The following is a 16,136-nucleotide window of genomic DNA, read 5'->3' on the forward strand; positions in this document are numbered from 1 at the left end:
TGCATTGTAATGGTCCTAGCTGAGAGAAGATAAAGACAATGTTGAGTACAAAGAACAAGAATATTTAGGGGGGGGGGGGGGGGAATGAGAAAGGTAGTCCTGTTCAATTTGTGGACTTACACAATTCACTATCATCTGTGTTAAACAGTTCTCATTCTGAAGTGAATTTACATTCTCATATATTACCTAAAACAGAAGAATACTGGAAAAAATATGATTGTCTTATAGTTCAGTATAATATTCTTTAAAAAAAGGCTTTCAAAAAGTTTGTATCCTGGAACTTTATTTGCAGGGTGTGGAAGCAGGAATAATGACACAGTCACTGTCACAAAGATCCTTGGGTTAACATGAAGTCCTGTTGTCATTAGGATTTTCACCTTACCTCATGCCACCAAAGATCGTTTTTGGTTCTCTGTTCTCGCTTCTAGACACCTACTTTTTCTTTAACAGATTAGCACCTAAGGTTTATTAATTCCACCAACAGATGGTCCTGACACATACAAGTCTCACCATGAAAATGTTTGGATTTTTAATCAGGATGTTCTTTGCCCATGTGGAATTCTTGCCCAGGCTGCATAAATAGCTTGAGGCCTTGAAGCATTTCAATAAGCCTCAGATGGTTGTGCTGTTGGCGCACTGAACTTCCCCTCCAGACTTCCCAGCACTTTCCCTATGCTGCACTCAGAGAATTCCAACTGCCAAAGAAAGACATTGGACTAAAATCCTTCCTGGAAAGGATGTCTTAGAGGAGCAGCGTTTGTTCTGAGCGTGTGACTAAAGGTTTTTTAGAAGACAGCTGGCCCTCTATCCTGTCCTGGTGGGAGATGGAAAGAGCTGGGTGCCAATGTCTAATCAACCTGTTGACGAGGGTATTTACTGTTAAGAGAACGTTCACACTCTGATCTGTCTTGACAAGGCTAGTGAAAACTGTACAGAGCACTCAAAACAGGCCACATCCAAAGCCTAACTTCTTTTACACGGCTCTTGATACGTCACAACTTAGACACATCATCAGCAAAAAGGAACCTAGGCTACACCAGCCAGATGATCAGGCACACGTGTCTCCTGGTTATTTCCAATCATGTTCTCATTAGACACCCATCTTCCTCTCCATGATATTCTAGGCCTTGGTGATCTCTGACAAATATCACTAAGTTCCAACTATGTGCAAGGAACTGTGCCAGGGTTGAAAGAGGGTTTAAGAGGGTCCAATACTCCTAGACACTGCACATAAGATAAGTTGCACATGAGCCCCCATCCTCCTGAAGCACACAGTCTAGTGGGGAGACATCCAAACTGTGAATCGTATAAAGTACAGTGTAATAGCTCCAGCAGAGGGGCAAAAGCCCAGAATGAAAACCCAAGGGCAGGATCAACAAAAGTCTATTTTTGAAGGCTTCACGGAGAAGGAAACATGGGATATGGGTTTCTAAAACATGGGTAGGAGTTCGTAAGCTGAGCAGTGAGGAAGAGGAAGGTCATAGTCCACTGTGGTCTACACTTTGTTGCCCTTGAAACATACCAAGAGTCAGATGGTGGTACTGGCTCAGTACCTCAGTGATGGCTGGCCACTAAGGTCAAAGGAGACATCTCTGAAGTGAGCACCACACCCAACAATGAAGAACCTGCCAAACTGGGGACAGCGTCCTTCTTCTCTTCCAGCCTCGTAGCAGAGGCAGTGGGCATAACCCTAGGTTTCCAGGCTCTAGTTTGAAAGATATCAGAGAAGGAGCATTAAGCCCAAAAGGGGGCAATTTGGGGCAGGACTTTTCCATCACTTATTCCTTCAACGGTTGGTTTTCAAATTTTGGTATTCATCAGAAATACCCAGTGCTACTGTTTGTAATGTGTGGCTGGGAAACGAGCATCAGCATCACCTGGAAACTTTCTAAACATTTAAAAAAATTTTTTTAAACATTTATTTATTGAGAGAGACAGAGCATAAGCATGGGAGAGGCAGAGAGGAGGAGACACAGAATCTGAAGCAGGCTCCAGGCTGTCAGCACAGAGCCCGGACGCAGGGCTTGAACTCACAAATCTCGAGATCGTGACCTAAGCCGAAGTCAGCCGCTTAATTGACTGAGCCACCCAGGTGCCCCATCACCTGGTAGAAATGCAGAACCTTCTACCCCACCCCAGATCTACTCTATCACAAACTGAGGATAGGGCCCAACAATCTGTTTTGATGATGCCTCCAGGTGATTCTAAGGCACTAGCAAGTTTCAGAATGCAGAACCTAAGAATATTCATTAAGAATGCAGGTTCTTGAACACCATTCACAGAGATAGTGTACAAGTCAGGTAATCACACATTTTGCCAGTGATGGCAGCAGCACCTCCATGGGCTATGCCCTCTAGGTCCTACTGCTAACCAGACTCCAACTTTATTCCAGCAGTCCCCTCTGCATTATTGGGATCACTTGGGCCAGGAATTCAACCCTTCATTATGCATTTTCCTTAGTGACTGCACCTGTAAAAGGAGGCAGTAATACAAACAATGTGGGTTTCTCAGGTTTAGAGATGATGTGTGTAAAGTACCTGGCATAGTTGCTAACGCTTGGCCTCTTAGTTCAGGCTGCTACAACCAAGTATCATACTCTGGGTAACTTATAAATAACAAACTTGTTTCTCAGTCCTGCAGACTGGTATTCTCTGTTCAAGGTGCCAGCATGGCAGGGTTCTCAGGAGAGCCCTCCTACTGCTTTCAGAATACCAACTTCTTGTATCTTTACATAGAGGACAGAAAACTCTCTGGGGTCTCTTTAAAAGGGCACTAATCCCATTCATGAGGGCTTTACCCTCATGACCTAATCACCTCTCAAAGACCCCCCACTTCCTAATACCATCACACTGGGTGTATAGTTTCAATATGAATTAGAAGGGGATGGGCATAAACATTCAGTCCATAATACTTGGAAGCAGGCAACAACTGACAGCTGTCTTACTGCTCTGCCTGTTGTTCTGGGTCCAACCTGCTGCTAGTTTCAATTGATGGTTACCAAAAGAGCACCCTCTGCAAGTATTTGGTACTTAGTGTGCCCCATTATTGAATCCAGTTGACTAAACCAACTCTGGGAGGCATAAATCATCCTACAAGAGGATGTCTAGATTGGGATGTTTGATGGAATGTTTGTAGAATGTCTTCGGAACCTAAAAGGCTAGGACTGATACAGAACTACTTGAACAGCACCCAGGAGTTGCTCTTAAATCTTTGCAAGCAAGCATCTCTTGCAGAAAGTTCATTCTTGATTGAGCAGTCCCCTTCCCAACCCAGTTCTGCCTTTCTCAGTATGTTCTTGAATATCAATGCTGTCTTCAAGAATACAATCTCAAACAATATCCTGTTCTCTGTTTTGGTTTGGAGTGATATATTAGCTCTTCATGTTTTTAATGAGTTTGCTTCAAATCATGCTTCCTCAATCATAGCTATAGAACTTGAGATCATGCTTCTCTTCCTCTCCTTCCCCCACTCCCCCAACACACTACTTGAGACAAAAAGTATTCTATAAAACAACAACAACCCACCATGGCTCCCACTTGCTCTAGCTTTAGGAAAGACCATCTCAAATCTAAGTTCATAATTAACTCCAGGCTGGTGCAAAATGCTTTCTTCCTGATATTTTAGTAGAGTATTACCATTGGCAGATTCAACTGTAAAACCAGCTCTGCCAGTTGACATCAGCCTTAAAAACTGACTTGTGTACAAAAGTTTGAGGTAAGTAATGTAAATCATAAAGACTGGCAGGTGAGGAGTTGGAACCCTGTAGAGTGGGGAGAAAAGACATGGCAGAATGATCAGATTAATCCATCACCCTGAGTGAGCAAGGAGTTTTTGATGAGGCATGTACACTTTTAAAAGATTTGTCTGAGTGTATTGCCTTGCAGCTAAATTGAGTGTTCAGTAAATTCTGAACTCTTCTTAGCCAAGAAACAACAGTTCCCGTTCTTCTTATCGCTGAGGCATGTGACTGTGAGTTCATTTCGAGAATGCTGCAGTGCCAATCAAAACACAGAATCTTCCAGGGTCTCAAATCCAGGGTCTTCCACATAACTTATGACTTCAATTTCTGTTTCAGTGGAAACAGTTTTCTGGAAAACAAAACATCCTCCCTTAGATGTCTTTTAGCACATTTTTGGTTCTCTCAAATTTCTTTACAATTGGTTTTGTAAAGTGTATCTTGCTTATAAAAATGGTAAATGTTCACTCAAGAAAATATGGAAAATATAAAGAAAACATCAAATTCCCAAACACAGCCCCATCGTTTCTCTTCAGCCTTTTTTTCTAGGTACAAAGTTATATTAACAGGTAAATGAAGGCAAATGGGTAACTAGCTTTATAAATTGCTTTCTGTGTAATATCATGTGATATTTTAAATTATATATTCTTGGGCTGCACCATTGAATAGATCTGTCACTTTCCATTTATGGTTTGTTGTAGTCTCCTTAAATTTGGATATGTGTTTGTCTAATTTGGGCTATTATGAAGATGTTAATTAGAAACTTTGTGACAGAAACCACCTACAAGAGGTCTTTGTCTACGTTGTTTACTCATTCAACACATTTTTAATACTTCCTGTATCCTGGACAGGGCTCTGCATTGAGGATGAAGTGACAAAGAGATGTGTTCTCTGCCTTATGTGCTAGAACTTTAAGGGTTTATAGTCTATTTAATTTTGGAAAGAAACCTCTCTGGTTACCATTGTAGAAATAAAGAACAGCTGGAAACTGGTATCTAACAAATTTAAAACATGGGATGCAATTTTTTTTTAATACAAAAAGCCTTCTATTTTTTTTTTAATGTTTTTATTTATTTTTGAGACAGAGAGAGATGGAGCATGAGCAGGGGAGGGGGAGAGAGAGAGGGAGACACAGAATCCGAAGCAAGGCCTTCTATTTTTTAACTGAGCTTGAGAAAGGCTGACTTCTGCCCCTCCCACCTCTCCCTGCCAGTGTCTGCCTCTTGAATGTTACAAAGCAGTCTCTGACTTGGGTCTGGACAGCAAAAACTTGCTTAGTGAGAGCTCTGGGATGGCAGATACCCTCCAAATCCCAGGACCCTGGGTACCCACACCAAGCTCAGAGATGCAGGTTGTAATTAAAAGCAGATTTCCTTTCCCATTCACCAAAGGTGTCCTAGTGGGATGCAAAACTGTCCTTGCCAATAGCACTAATGGGTCCCCTCATCATCCTTGGGGATAAAGCCCCAAGAGTCAGTTGGAAGGGCTTCACCTTTGGAGATACAAGCTGGGCCACTGTTTACATATTCTTCCAGGTAGAGAATTTAGGCTAGAGGGCTGACAGTATGGGGCAGTGCTTCATTTTCTAGGTTGCACTTACTGTCTTTGTCTGTCTCTGTCTCTCTGGTCTTTTTTTTTTTTTTTTTTTGGAACTCTACAACATGAGAAGAAAGTGAGTTGTCCAGAGGAGCCTAGCAGTGCTAAGTTCTGACATTAATCCTTTGCTTATTTTGAGACCAGCTTGTCAAACCCAAGTTGTTATTTATTTGGTACACATGACTTGATTTTAATTAACAACACACCACAAGCTTCCACAATGAGCTTGTAAGCCAGTTTCTTTCACCAACCTCAGAATATTAAAGAAAATCTTTGGGGGGCTCTATAGGGAAATGAGATACCAGCATTAAGATGTTCCATTAAGAGGCCAAGACAAATGACTTCAGTGTGCTGCTGAAATCAAATGTAGTTTATCAGGGATGAGAATGCTACAGCAAGGAGGGATTGACAAATTCAGATGAAACAAAACAAAGTTTCATACCGGGGTCCACTGTTCTTCAGGAAAACAAAAGCAAAACCCCATTCCCTGATAAGGAGTATAAGATGGAAGTAAGAACAGAGTGGTTCTTCTGCCTGACTCAATTCTTCGCTTGACTAGGTTTGTAACTACTATGGTCTATAATAACTCCAAACACCCAAACTGAAAAACTCTAAATGTCACAGCTTATTGAAAAGATCCGTTTCAGTGAGTGTTTGACCCTTCACTGTCCTAGAAACAATCACCAGTTATTCACCCATGAGTCACTCAATTAGAAAACTCGATTTGTTAAGAACATAGCTTGGTATCTACGTCAAGGGCCTGTGAACTATAGCCTGAGGGTAGAATCTGGCTTATTGCCTATTTTGTAAATAAAGTTTTACTGGCCAGAGACAAACTCATTCATTTGCATATCGTCTTTGGCTGCTTTCATTGTGGTCAATGGCAACATTGGATGGTTGAGATGAACCATTTGGCTGTTAGGTACTTACTATCTGGCTTTTTAGAGAAAGTTTGCTGACCCCTAATCTGAATAACCACTCCATTTAAGGACAGATTTGACCAAGTGTATAATAACTGTACACTGAGAATCACAAAACATTGCTGAGAGAAATTAAAGAAACCTACACAGGCTGATGATACTACATGTTTGTGTTGTATGATGATGTCATGTTTGTAGATTAGGAGACTCATCTCCCCAAATTAACCTACAAAATAACACAATCCTAATCAAGATCCTAGCAGCTTTTTTGATAAAAATTGATAGAGTTGCTCTAAAATTGATATGTGAATGCAAAACACCTAGAATAACCAAAATAACTCTAGGAGAAAAAATCATATTTGGAAGCCTTACACTACTGGATCTCCAGGTTTGCAATACAGCTATAGTAATCAAGACCATGTTGGCATAAAGGTAGACAAACAGATCGATGAAAACAAATAGGTGGTCCAGAAGTAGACCCACACATATATAGGTAACTGATTTTCAACAAAGATGCCCAGACAGTTGCCTGGGGAAAGGATGATTTTTTTTCTTCACGAACTGATGCTAGAACAATTGGGTAGCCATAGGTAAGTGGGCATTCAGTTAAGTCTAACTGCTCTGAATGGCAAATAGGGCCTAAGGAAATGCATACTGGGGCAAGTCATTTGCCTTCTCTGTGGTTTTTTGTATTAAGGAACTAGGACAAATTTCTGCGAAAAATGTTATTAATTAGGGTACCCATGCGCAAAAACATGGATTCTTATAACATCAGAGCTAAACAGGACATTGGACCATCTCATCTATACATAAAAAGAAGTCATGGGGTTGAAGGAATTGCCCAAACCCAATTAAGAGATCAGTGATAGAAAAAAACTCCAGTCTGGTTAGGACACTTATAACTGAGCAGGGCCTTCCCAATATTCCCAGGCAGTCATGAACATAACACAACAGTGAGCCAAAAGGTATAAAGACCAAAACGACATAAATTTGGCTAGCACCCTAGGTAGTCACTCTGCCTTGGAATATGAAAAACGAGTAACCTGACAACCAGTCCACGGAGACCCAACCCTGGGCAGATCAGACCCTTCATAAGAACCTGCAACATTACCTCAGAGCTGACGATGACAAAGAAATCTTGAATACTACTTTTTGGTGCCGGAACTGGTGGAAACAACCTGGTCCATAAGTGACCTCTGCAGACAGAGTAAAGCAGAAAATTGGGTGAACAAGAGTATCCTTGCTTGTCTTTCAGTATCTACTCTACAAATTGACCTAGTTAATCTCGGGACCTGCTGTTCTATAAATTCAAAATCTTTATTGACCAAGAGTTATAAATATTTATGTTGTAATATTAGTTGGGGCTGTGATGCGGCTTCTGAATCATCTAAGAAAGACATAATAGTAAGTGCTTCATGTTGGTCTGTTTCCAAGCCTAATTTCTGAAAATGGGTGATTTGCAAGTGCCTGGTACCCCACTGCTAAATACAGTGCTGGCTGCAGGCCGCTACCCAACTGTGCCAGCTCGCAGAGTTCTTCCTTTTCTTGGAAATGCCGCCTTCCAACCCAAAGAATATAACATTTATAATAATGGCAATAACATTGCCAAGAAATTCAAGAGGGGTGTGTAATGGCTGAGGGCTATGTTGTGGTCTGTCCAGTTTCTGTAAATCCCCTAAGGATGTTTCTCCCTTTTTAATGTGGTCCATACTCATCTTGGAAATGCTGTCAAGAAGACACCAAAGCGTTTTAAATTTGATCTGATAACAAGAACCCTAGTGGATACACAACAAAAGTGTGAAGATTCAATTCTCAGACCTCATTGGAAACACCCAAATATACAAAGATACTTAACGTTTTACAGATGAAGGAGAAAATTAACAAGATGAAGCAGATGGCCGCCATAAGCACGATAAGAAACCATTCTGTGGAGGGCTTCTGGTCGTCACTTCCTGAGGGAAAAAGAAAGAAATCAGAGCTAGAATCTGTTGTAAATATGCAACATGACTAGACGCAGGCATCAGAAAGCTTGGGTTTGAGTTGCAGGTGCTGGGTGGTGCTGGGCAAGTAGCTGAGCCATCCTGAGCTGGAGATTTCTCATGTGCGTGAAATGAAGCCACTTTTAATATTGAATCATTGTGTAGTCAGCAGATATTTATGGACTACACTTGATGTATTAATGACTCCTGAATCCTGGAGCTTATCAGCTTTTAGTGGGTAGTAAGGATGCTTTTTAGATGGAAAAGCTACAAAACATAAGCCCTCTTAATAATGTAATTGCATTACAATCAAAATAATATACAAAGTTAGAAACTCAACTTTTAGAGGAAGTGAAGTCTGGAATAATACTCAGAGTTAACCCTAAAGGCATCAGACTCTGCTAGAAGTACTTTGCAGTCTTAATTATGCTCAACACCCCTTAGCATTATTCCCACTTCACAGATAGAAAAGTAGAAGAAAATTGCCATTAAGTCAGTACAGAAGGTATAAATATATCACATGCCATCTTATTCTCTAATTGGATTTGCTTCCAGTCTGCACGCAAAGACAGATTCTTCTATCAGTTTTGATGACATCATGGAGGTGTGTGGTTATTTTTTAAGGTACTGGAAATGCCTTCAGGAAAACTCAAGGTCCTTAACCACATGGTTTTTAAAGAGGTAATGCACTTGTTAAACTGCCTGATTCACTTCTAGAGAATAAGACAAAAACTGCATTACCTCCCTGATATGCTTCCTTTCTGTGGGAGAGACCACTCACTAATTCATTCCTTTCTTCACGTGTTTAGCAGATACTTATCAGAACTCCCATTATGTGTTTGGCACTGAATAGGTTGCTGTGAGCTGGGGTAAAAGCACACACGTGGGCTCTCCCCTTCTCCTACTTAGATCCATCAAGGAAGAAAGGCTCTAAGCAAACAGTGACACAGGTAATGACTTAATGCCAGCTGTGCTAAGTGCACGGGGGGTGTTCAAACCAAGCTGCACCAGGAAAACCAGGTCCCAACCCTCAGTTTGCCATTAATCGTTTCTTTTATAAAATGAAAAGTGCCTAAGTGGAACTTTGAAGTGCTTGTAAATACTCTAAGACTCCCAAAAGCTCCAACATACTTCAAACTCAAAATATTCAGTGTATCAAGAGGGAGAAATGTCTCGAGGATTTAATGCCAGTGACTCCAACTTTGCCTTGATCTCTTGCTCTTTTTGCCTCCTGAGAAATCTTATTTGGGGTTTATCTTCTACTTCCCCAAAGCTTTAATCTCTCCTTCATCTCTTCCCTTCTGCTTTCAAATATTCATAGAGGCCTTTATCTTGAATAAGCCATAAGTCCTTTATCTTTGCTCTGCCATCGCTCCCAACTATCATCAAATTACCTTCCAACTTTATTTCTCAGCCTAATTTCTTGAATAAGGGATTCAGGCTGTTTCATTTCCCCATCTCAGAAACTGTTTACTTGCGGGTGGTTGCCTCCTAGTTGAATCCAAAAGACACTCCGTTTCTTTTTCCAACTTTATTTTGCTTGGCCTCCTTCCTGAATGTCACACCTGATGATTACTCCCACCTTGAAACCGAGTCTTTGGTTCTTTGACCAAAATACTCCCCTTCCTCGGTGGCATTTCCTTCTTCTCTCTTTAGGTTCTGTTGACCCTCTCAGCTCAGCCCTGGGCCCGTGGGTGTTTTCCAGGACAGTCTCTTTTTCCAGTACTGGCAAGCTGGTTGAGCACAGCTGCATCGTTTAATCCCACGTGTTCTTCTCCCTTGTCTTTATTCCTGGCCCAGGGCCAACACACAGCTCAGCTTCTAGATTTGAAACTTCCCTTGGGTGAAACCCACTTAGATGTTTCTCCAAGCTGACAATGTTGCACACTAAGTTCATGCACTTCTTCACATCAGAAGGACTTCTCTCACTGACTTCTCCATGACGGTCCCCATTCTTCCAAGTTTCCATACTGGGATCCTTGGAAGTCACTCTGATTCTTACTGTTTTCTACAGCCCTGCTTCCTTTCTCCATTGACTCCTGGTACACCATCACATCCTAATCTCTCATAAAGGCAAGAGATCATGCTTTTGTCTCATGCATGCATCCTAGCCTAGCATGGAAACCTGGGTCCTATTCTCAGCTTGCTGTGGAGGTTGCCCTTGTGGGGCTCACTTCCTTCATCTGTAAAAACAAGCAAGTTGAGGGGCACCTGGGTGGCTCAGCCAGTTAAGCGTCCGATTTGGTTTCAGCTCAGGTCATGACGGTTCGTGAGTTCAAGCCCCTCGTTGGGCTCCATGTTGACAATGTGGAGCCTGCTTTGGATTCTGTCTCTCTTCCCTGCCCCTGCTCTCCTCTCTCTTTCTTTCTCTCTCAAAAATAAATAAATTAAAAATTAGAAAACAAAGTGAGTTGAAATACATGACCCTTAACATCTCTGCCAAATCAGCACCTTTTCCAATACCACTGACTCCATCCAGGCCACTGTGATTTCCTGCGCACTTACCTTTAACAAAGTTGATTTTAGAAGAGTAGTCGTCTGTATTGCTGAAGGTTTGAAAATTGTAAAGTATAAAATCTAAAAACCAGCAGTCATCAGAATTAATAGCTTACTTTCTGTACATATTTTTTCTTTTCCTTTCCTTTCCTTTCCTTTCCTTTCCTTTCCTTTCCTTTCCTTTCCTTTCCTTTCCTTTTTCTGAGTGCTCCTAGGTACCAGAAACAATTCAAGGTGCTTACCATACATTTAGTGTAATTCTTACAACAATGCTTTCAGATGGGCACTCCTATCCTTACTTGGCAAATGGAGAAACTGGAGCAAAGAAGGACAGCGTCAGTCAGCTAAGGACACCGCTAGCAGGCAGAGACCATATCCAAGCCTATGACTGGTTGAACAGTAATGCTCCCATCACCATGGTGCAGGGATCCCGGTCCACTCTCTGTCATCCCCAAACTGAGGACACATGGTGCAAGCAGGAGCTCCACTTAAAACATCCTAAGCATTTCTCTATGATTGTGCAATCTCCTGAAAGTCATCTTCCCAGCTGGATACCACTTCCCTGTAGGGAAGCGGTTTCACTGTTGTGTCCCCACTGTTGGACATAAGCTAAGTTGGAGGCTGTGGTCCAACAGAAGGGGGCTGCGTTGCAAGGGAGTCATTCTCCCTGATATTCCCTAGGCTGTGGTTGGGACTGAATCACTTTATTAAACACCTATGACCATACTACTTTTTTTTTTTTTACCTTTTAGGTATTTATATGTATTATTTTACAAAGAGGCGTTGGTCACAGTAAAATAATAATGAGAGAGAGAGAGAGAGATACTCAAGGAGGCAAAACTTTTATTTTCCCAGATGCTATAGACGCTGAAAAGTTCTAGGATTAATATTGCGTTGTCTGGGTTGTAACTGAGTGCCCTGTTAAACCTAGTTTCATTGCACTTGCTCATAGCTAATGTAAAGAGCAACAGGGATGAACTAATGCTGTCACGTCGAATTCTGTCTGGCTTTATTTCCCAATCTGATGCCCTGAATAAGGGATTCTGCCTGCTTCATTTCCCCATTTCTGAAACCCACCATTCCATGCTCTTAACCATTACTCACGTACCCTAATCAGTATATTCAGTAACTCTAGAGTCATACACGGAATATAAATTTAGCAAGAGGTAGGTCAGCAGAAAAAAAAGTTACCCTCTTTACCAGTAGGCTTAACAGACAGATAAAGTTTGGGTCCTACAGAAAGCAAGAGCGGTGTTGTAAATATTATCAGGGTCATACACTCGGTCCCATTTGTGTCTCAAATTGTGAAACACCTTGTACCCTGATATGTCAAGTGCTGATAATAGTACCGTTCACTTCTGACCAGGATTACAAAAATCTTTTCAGTTAAACTATTCCCTGATGATTCACTTCAGTTCTCACTTTGATAAACAAAGTTTTCCACTGAATTAGCAAAAATACAAAGGCAACAGATTTTATTGGATTCAATCAAAAAAAGTTATCGATGCGTGCAAGGTACTATGTGGGAAGCAAAGTCATGGTCCCTGCCTGGAGGGAGTTGGCAAATTACTAATTTCTCCTGGCCTGGCTTCTGCAGTGTCCCGATGTGCTTTAGAACGACTCCCTAACCACCAACTGAGAACAGAGCTAACCCTCAGAGAACAGAGCCAAGGTCAGCTTTACCGTGAAGAAAACATAAATAGGCGGGTAAAATTAGTACAAGAAAAAGCTTTCACATACTCACCGCCAAATGGAAACTACTTGTGGATTATCTACTGTTTAATTATTAATGTGAAAACCTTGAGTACATTATATAAATAAATGAATTAAAGTTAGCATCTACTCTGATTTCACTGAAGGTAGAAAAAAGGCAACAGGTCCCAAAGACAGTATAAATCCTTTGGGTCAAAATCATAAAAAAGAAATTTTAATACTGTACAAGTTGGGAGGCCCCTGAAGGTACTGTTAATTTGAATTCTGGGGTCTCTCGCCTTGGAAATTTTCTTAAGAAAAAGGGTTTCCAGATAACTTGAATCTTTTCTCTGACTCAAGGAGAATGCCTTTCTGACCCTAAAACGGAAGCCACAGATGTTTCTTTTCAAAACACTGAAGGGCACTGCTATTTAGTTATGCAAAGATGTTTTAGAAAGAGGAAGTCACAAGGCCTGTCCTTCTAAGGAGGAGAAGCCCTCCAGACCATCCACCTCATTCCTGGATGCTCTTCTGACATTGTCAACTGAGAGCATTCAGGAACTCCGCCCTCTGGTTTCTGGTGGCCTTGGCTTCTATCATTTCGAACATCTCAACCATCTGACCCTGAGAATAAGCCAGCAGTTGAAAATTCTGCTGTTCTGTGACCCGGGAGTGTGTGGGGTGGGGCTGAGATGGCATGGTGGCAACCCAAAGGGAAGAAAAACGTAGGCACTAAACCTGACTTCATCCCATAATCTGCCTCTAGCTGCCTTGGGAGCTTTGTCAAATGGCTTCCCTCCTGGTGCTGCAGTGCCTCTTGCTATAGAATTCTGTCATCTGTGTAGTTCATGTTAATAACTCCTAAGAGGGTCAGTTTGGTTTGGGGGCTTGCTCCACCTTAAAGTGTCCATACAAGTACTACGTTCACTGCTTCCACACTGATTTTGAGTATGACTTTAGACTCAACAATAGGTTTCAAGGGAAAAGAGCTAATGAGTAAATTGATGGGACCCTTCCAGTGAGGCAGTCCTGCTCTTGGATCATGACACCGACTGGTTCTGGGAGAAAGCAAGTAGCACCAACAGATGCCAGGTAATGTGGAGGATGCCCATGCATTAGCCTATGAAGCTGCCTGTGGCTTGCCACTAATTGCAGGGAGAAGCTGTGGCATCACCATGAAGGAGCACCCCAAACCAGGTGACTGGCTCCCAATGCAAGCAAAAGACCAAAGCAAACCTTTTAGGTGGGTGAGTTTTCCCAGGCAGCTGTCAAGGGGACTGTGGTGCTGCCTGGTTTAGGGAGAAAAAAGAGGGGGAAAAAAGACTGTGGCTTTACCTGGTTTAGTGAGCTAAAATAGGGACAGGAAATGGAGACCATATGCATGTGTGCAAATCTATGTGTTTAGGATCCTCTAAACACTGCAGTACTCTGCTAGATCGCTGCAGTACTGTTCATCTGCGTTACCCCTCATAGGACTAGACTTGAAGGAGAATAGAGAAATTATGGTTATTATTCTCTGTTTCACAGGCTTTCCGCACAGCACTCCCAAGCACCCCGGAACTGTGGTTCCTGTAAGGGGCTGCGGAGTCTGTTTCGTTAACCTTCTAGCAAGTCCCATTGAAAGCTGGCTGCGCTCATCACATAAAAACAAGAAATGAGGGGGTGAAGAGGTGTAATCCTGGTTCTGTTATTTGCTACTGAGGTGACCTTGAGCAGGATGTCCTCTCCAGTATCCACTGCCTGCTTTGTAAAATGGGGATAAGGACTGAATGAGTTGGTAGAGGCAAAGTCCTTGGCCCAGTGCTAGTACATAGTAGGTACTTCACAAATACTAGTTACAATCGTTAGACATGTTTATATGAGATCTGAAGAATCAAGATGATTTCCCTAAATCATCAAAGCAAGACTAAGACTCAAGTGCTGTCAGAATCTTCAAAATGCGGAATAATAAGCTCATCCCTGGAGGGGAAAGGAACACACCAAATAATCGAGATACCAGAGAAATAGGCACATAAGGCATCTAGGCTTCTAACTCTCAGGGATCTAGGTTAACATGAAACTATTTACAACTCGGTCATAAGCTGGACGAGCATCACCCTTTCAGAAACCACAGCCCCACTGCCCATCTTCCTGCCTCAGTTTCCCCAGCTAGCACCATGACCTATGGGATGATAAAGCATGGCAGAAAGAATAGGGTGAGGAACCAATCATGTGGCTTGGTTCCAGGCCCTCTGTCACTGGGGGCATTTCTTTAACTTCTCTGCATCTTTTCTCACATAATCTGTAAATCCATGTGATTAGGAAAATTCTTTGTTTGTAAGAATACACAAGATAGCACACACAAGAACAGGCCTAGCAAAGTACCTGGCTCAACAATAGTCTCTCCTTCCTCTGAGCTGTTGTCCCATCTGATGGCCCCATCGTGGGGTGGGATTCATGCATGGAAGGGCAGTGTGGGCACCACTAGAGGTGGCCCTCCTTGAAAACACAGTAGAAAGTGCCTGCTCCTGACAGTTGGGGACAGAATCTAAAAGCTTCCCTCTATCCCTCCTTCAGACCACAGGGATCATCCAAGGGGGAGGTGGTCCTGCCCACCCACCCACTGAGAGCAAATGGTGGGACTGCCAGCGTTTGAAACCACAGGAGCCTGGATTGAAGGACACAGTTGACTGGACAGACTACCATGTTTACCAACTTGAAATCCCCGATTTGCAAAGAAAACCCCAAATCCCCATAAGTTCTCTCAGCCTCAGGTGAGCCCGACTGGGTTTTTCAGGTTAAGTCAACTATTTTTTTTAAATCAGTTTTGTCTGTATTAGTCTCTTCCCCATGAAAATTTTAGCATTTGCAATTTTTTTTTTCCACAGGCCAAGGGCCACCTAATTTGGCACCTCTGCTGTGTTTCTTCTTCCTGTTTCCCATTGCTAGTTTTCTCTTTGTTTCACCACAGTGTGAGAATTTAGAAAGTGTGTGGTGACAAAACAGAAAATAAAGGAGGAGAGAGTGCAGGAGGTGTCCAGGGCTGAGGGTGGGGCTGCAGGACTTGACCTCGGCCTTGGATCCAGGTGACCTGGGTCCATGTAGGTGTGTCCTCACATATTCACAGGCTGTTAAAGCCAAGTCGAAGGACAAAGACAACAAGAGTTGCCTGTGGGAACCTTGCTTCCATCTCAACCCAAACTCTCAAACACATCCCTGATATTCTGGCCCAACCTATTTTCAGGCTGAAGGCTGGGTCATGTGGCCTGAAGAACCATTCCCCCCCACCACTGCCCCATATTGTGACAGGAAAGCTAAGGCCAGGATTTCCTCTAACTCATCTTGTAGAAAGCGATGCCTCTGAAGGCAACAAGCGTCCTCTCAGCCTTGACCATCTTGAGGACTGTGGGAAACTTTGCTCTACTCCCGGAGGTACAAACACTACATGTCTCAAGCCTAAAGAATCTTAAAATAAAAAAAAAAAAAAAAAAAAAAAAGAAAAACATTTTAATTGGTACCTGGTATTGTCATGGCATAGATCCCAGCCTTCAGATAGGGCTTACATTGAGATGGGGCAAAGCCCAATCGCTGGTTTCCAGGGCAATGTCTGTGATTGGGGTTAAGACCTGTCTCTGATAAGCAGGTCTCAGAAGGACTAAGCTTTTAACAGTGACACGACTGGGAATTAATGCAGGGTGGACTCACCTAGCAAACACTCTTTTCCACAAGTAAGGATAT

General features: G+C 42.4%; 1 protein-coding gene across 2 annotated transcripts in view; it reads right to left on the minus strand.

Moving 5' to 3' along the window:
* Positions 1-228: 228 nt before the first annotated feature.
* IL5RA (interleukin 5 receptor subunit alpha) overlaps positions 229-16,136 on the minus strand; it is a 37,772-nt gene continuing 21,864 nt past the window's right edge. For both annotated transcript variants that reach the window (XM_019428742.2, XM_019428740.2), the window contains 3 exons: positions 8,108-8,204; positions 7,364-7,448; positions 229-4,088 (listed from right to left, as the gene is read on the minus strand). In XM_019428742.2, coding sequence (XP_019284287.1) covers positions 4,002-4,088; positions 7,364-7,448; positions 8,108-8,204 — 269 coding nt within the window. In that variant the 3' untranslated portion in view covers positions 229-4,001. The remainder of the gene's footprint in view (positions 4,089-7,363; positions 7,449-8,107; positions 8,205-16,136) is intronic.

This window comes from Panthera pardus, unplaced genomic scaffold, assembly GCF_024362965.1.
Source record: "Panthera pardus isolate Hobbes unplaced genomic scaffold, ASM2436296v1 HiC_scaffold_8, whole genome shotgun sequence".
Classification (NCBI taxonomy): Eukaryota; Metazoa; Chordata; class Mammalia; order Carnivora; family Felidae; genus Panthera; species Panthera pardus.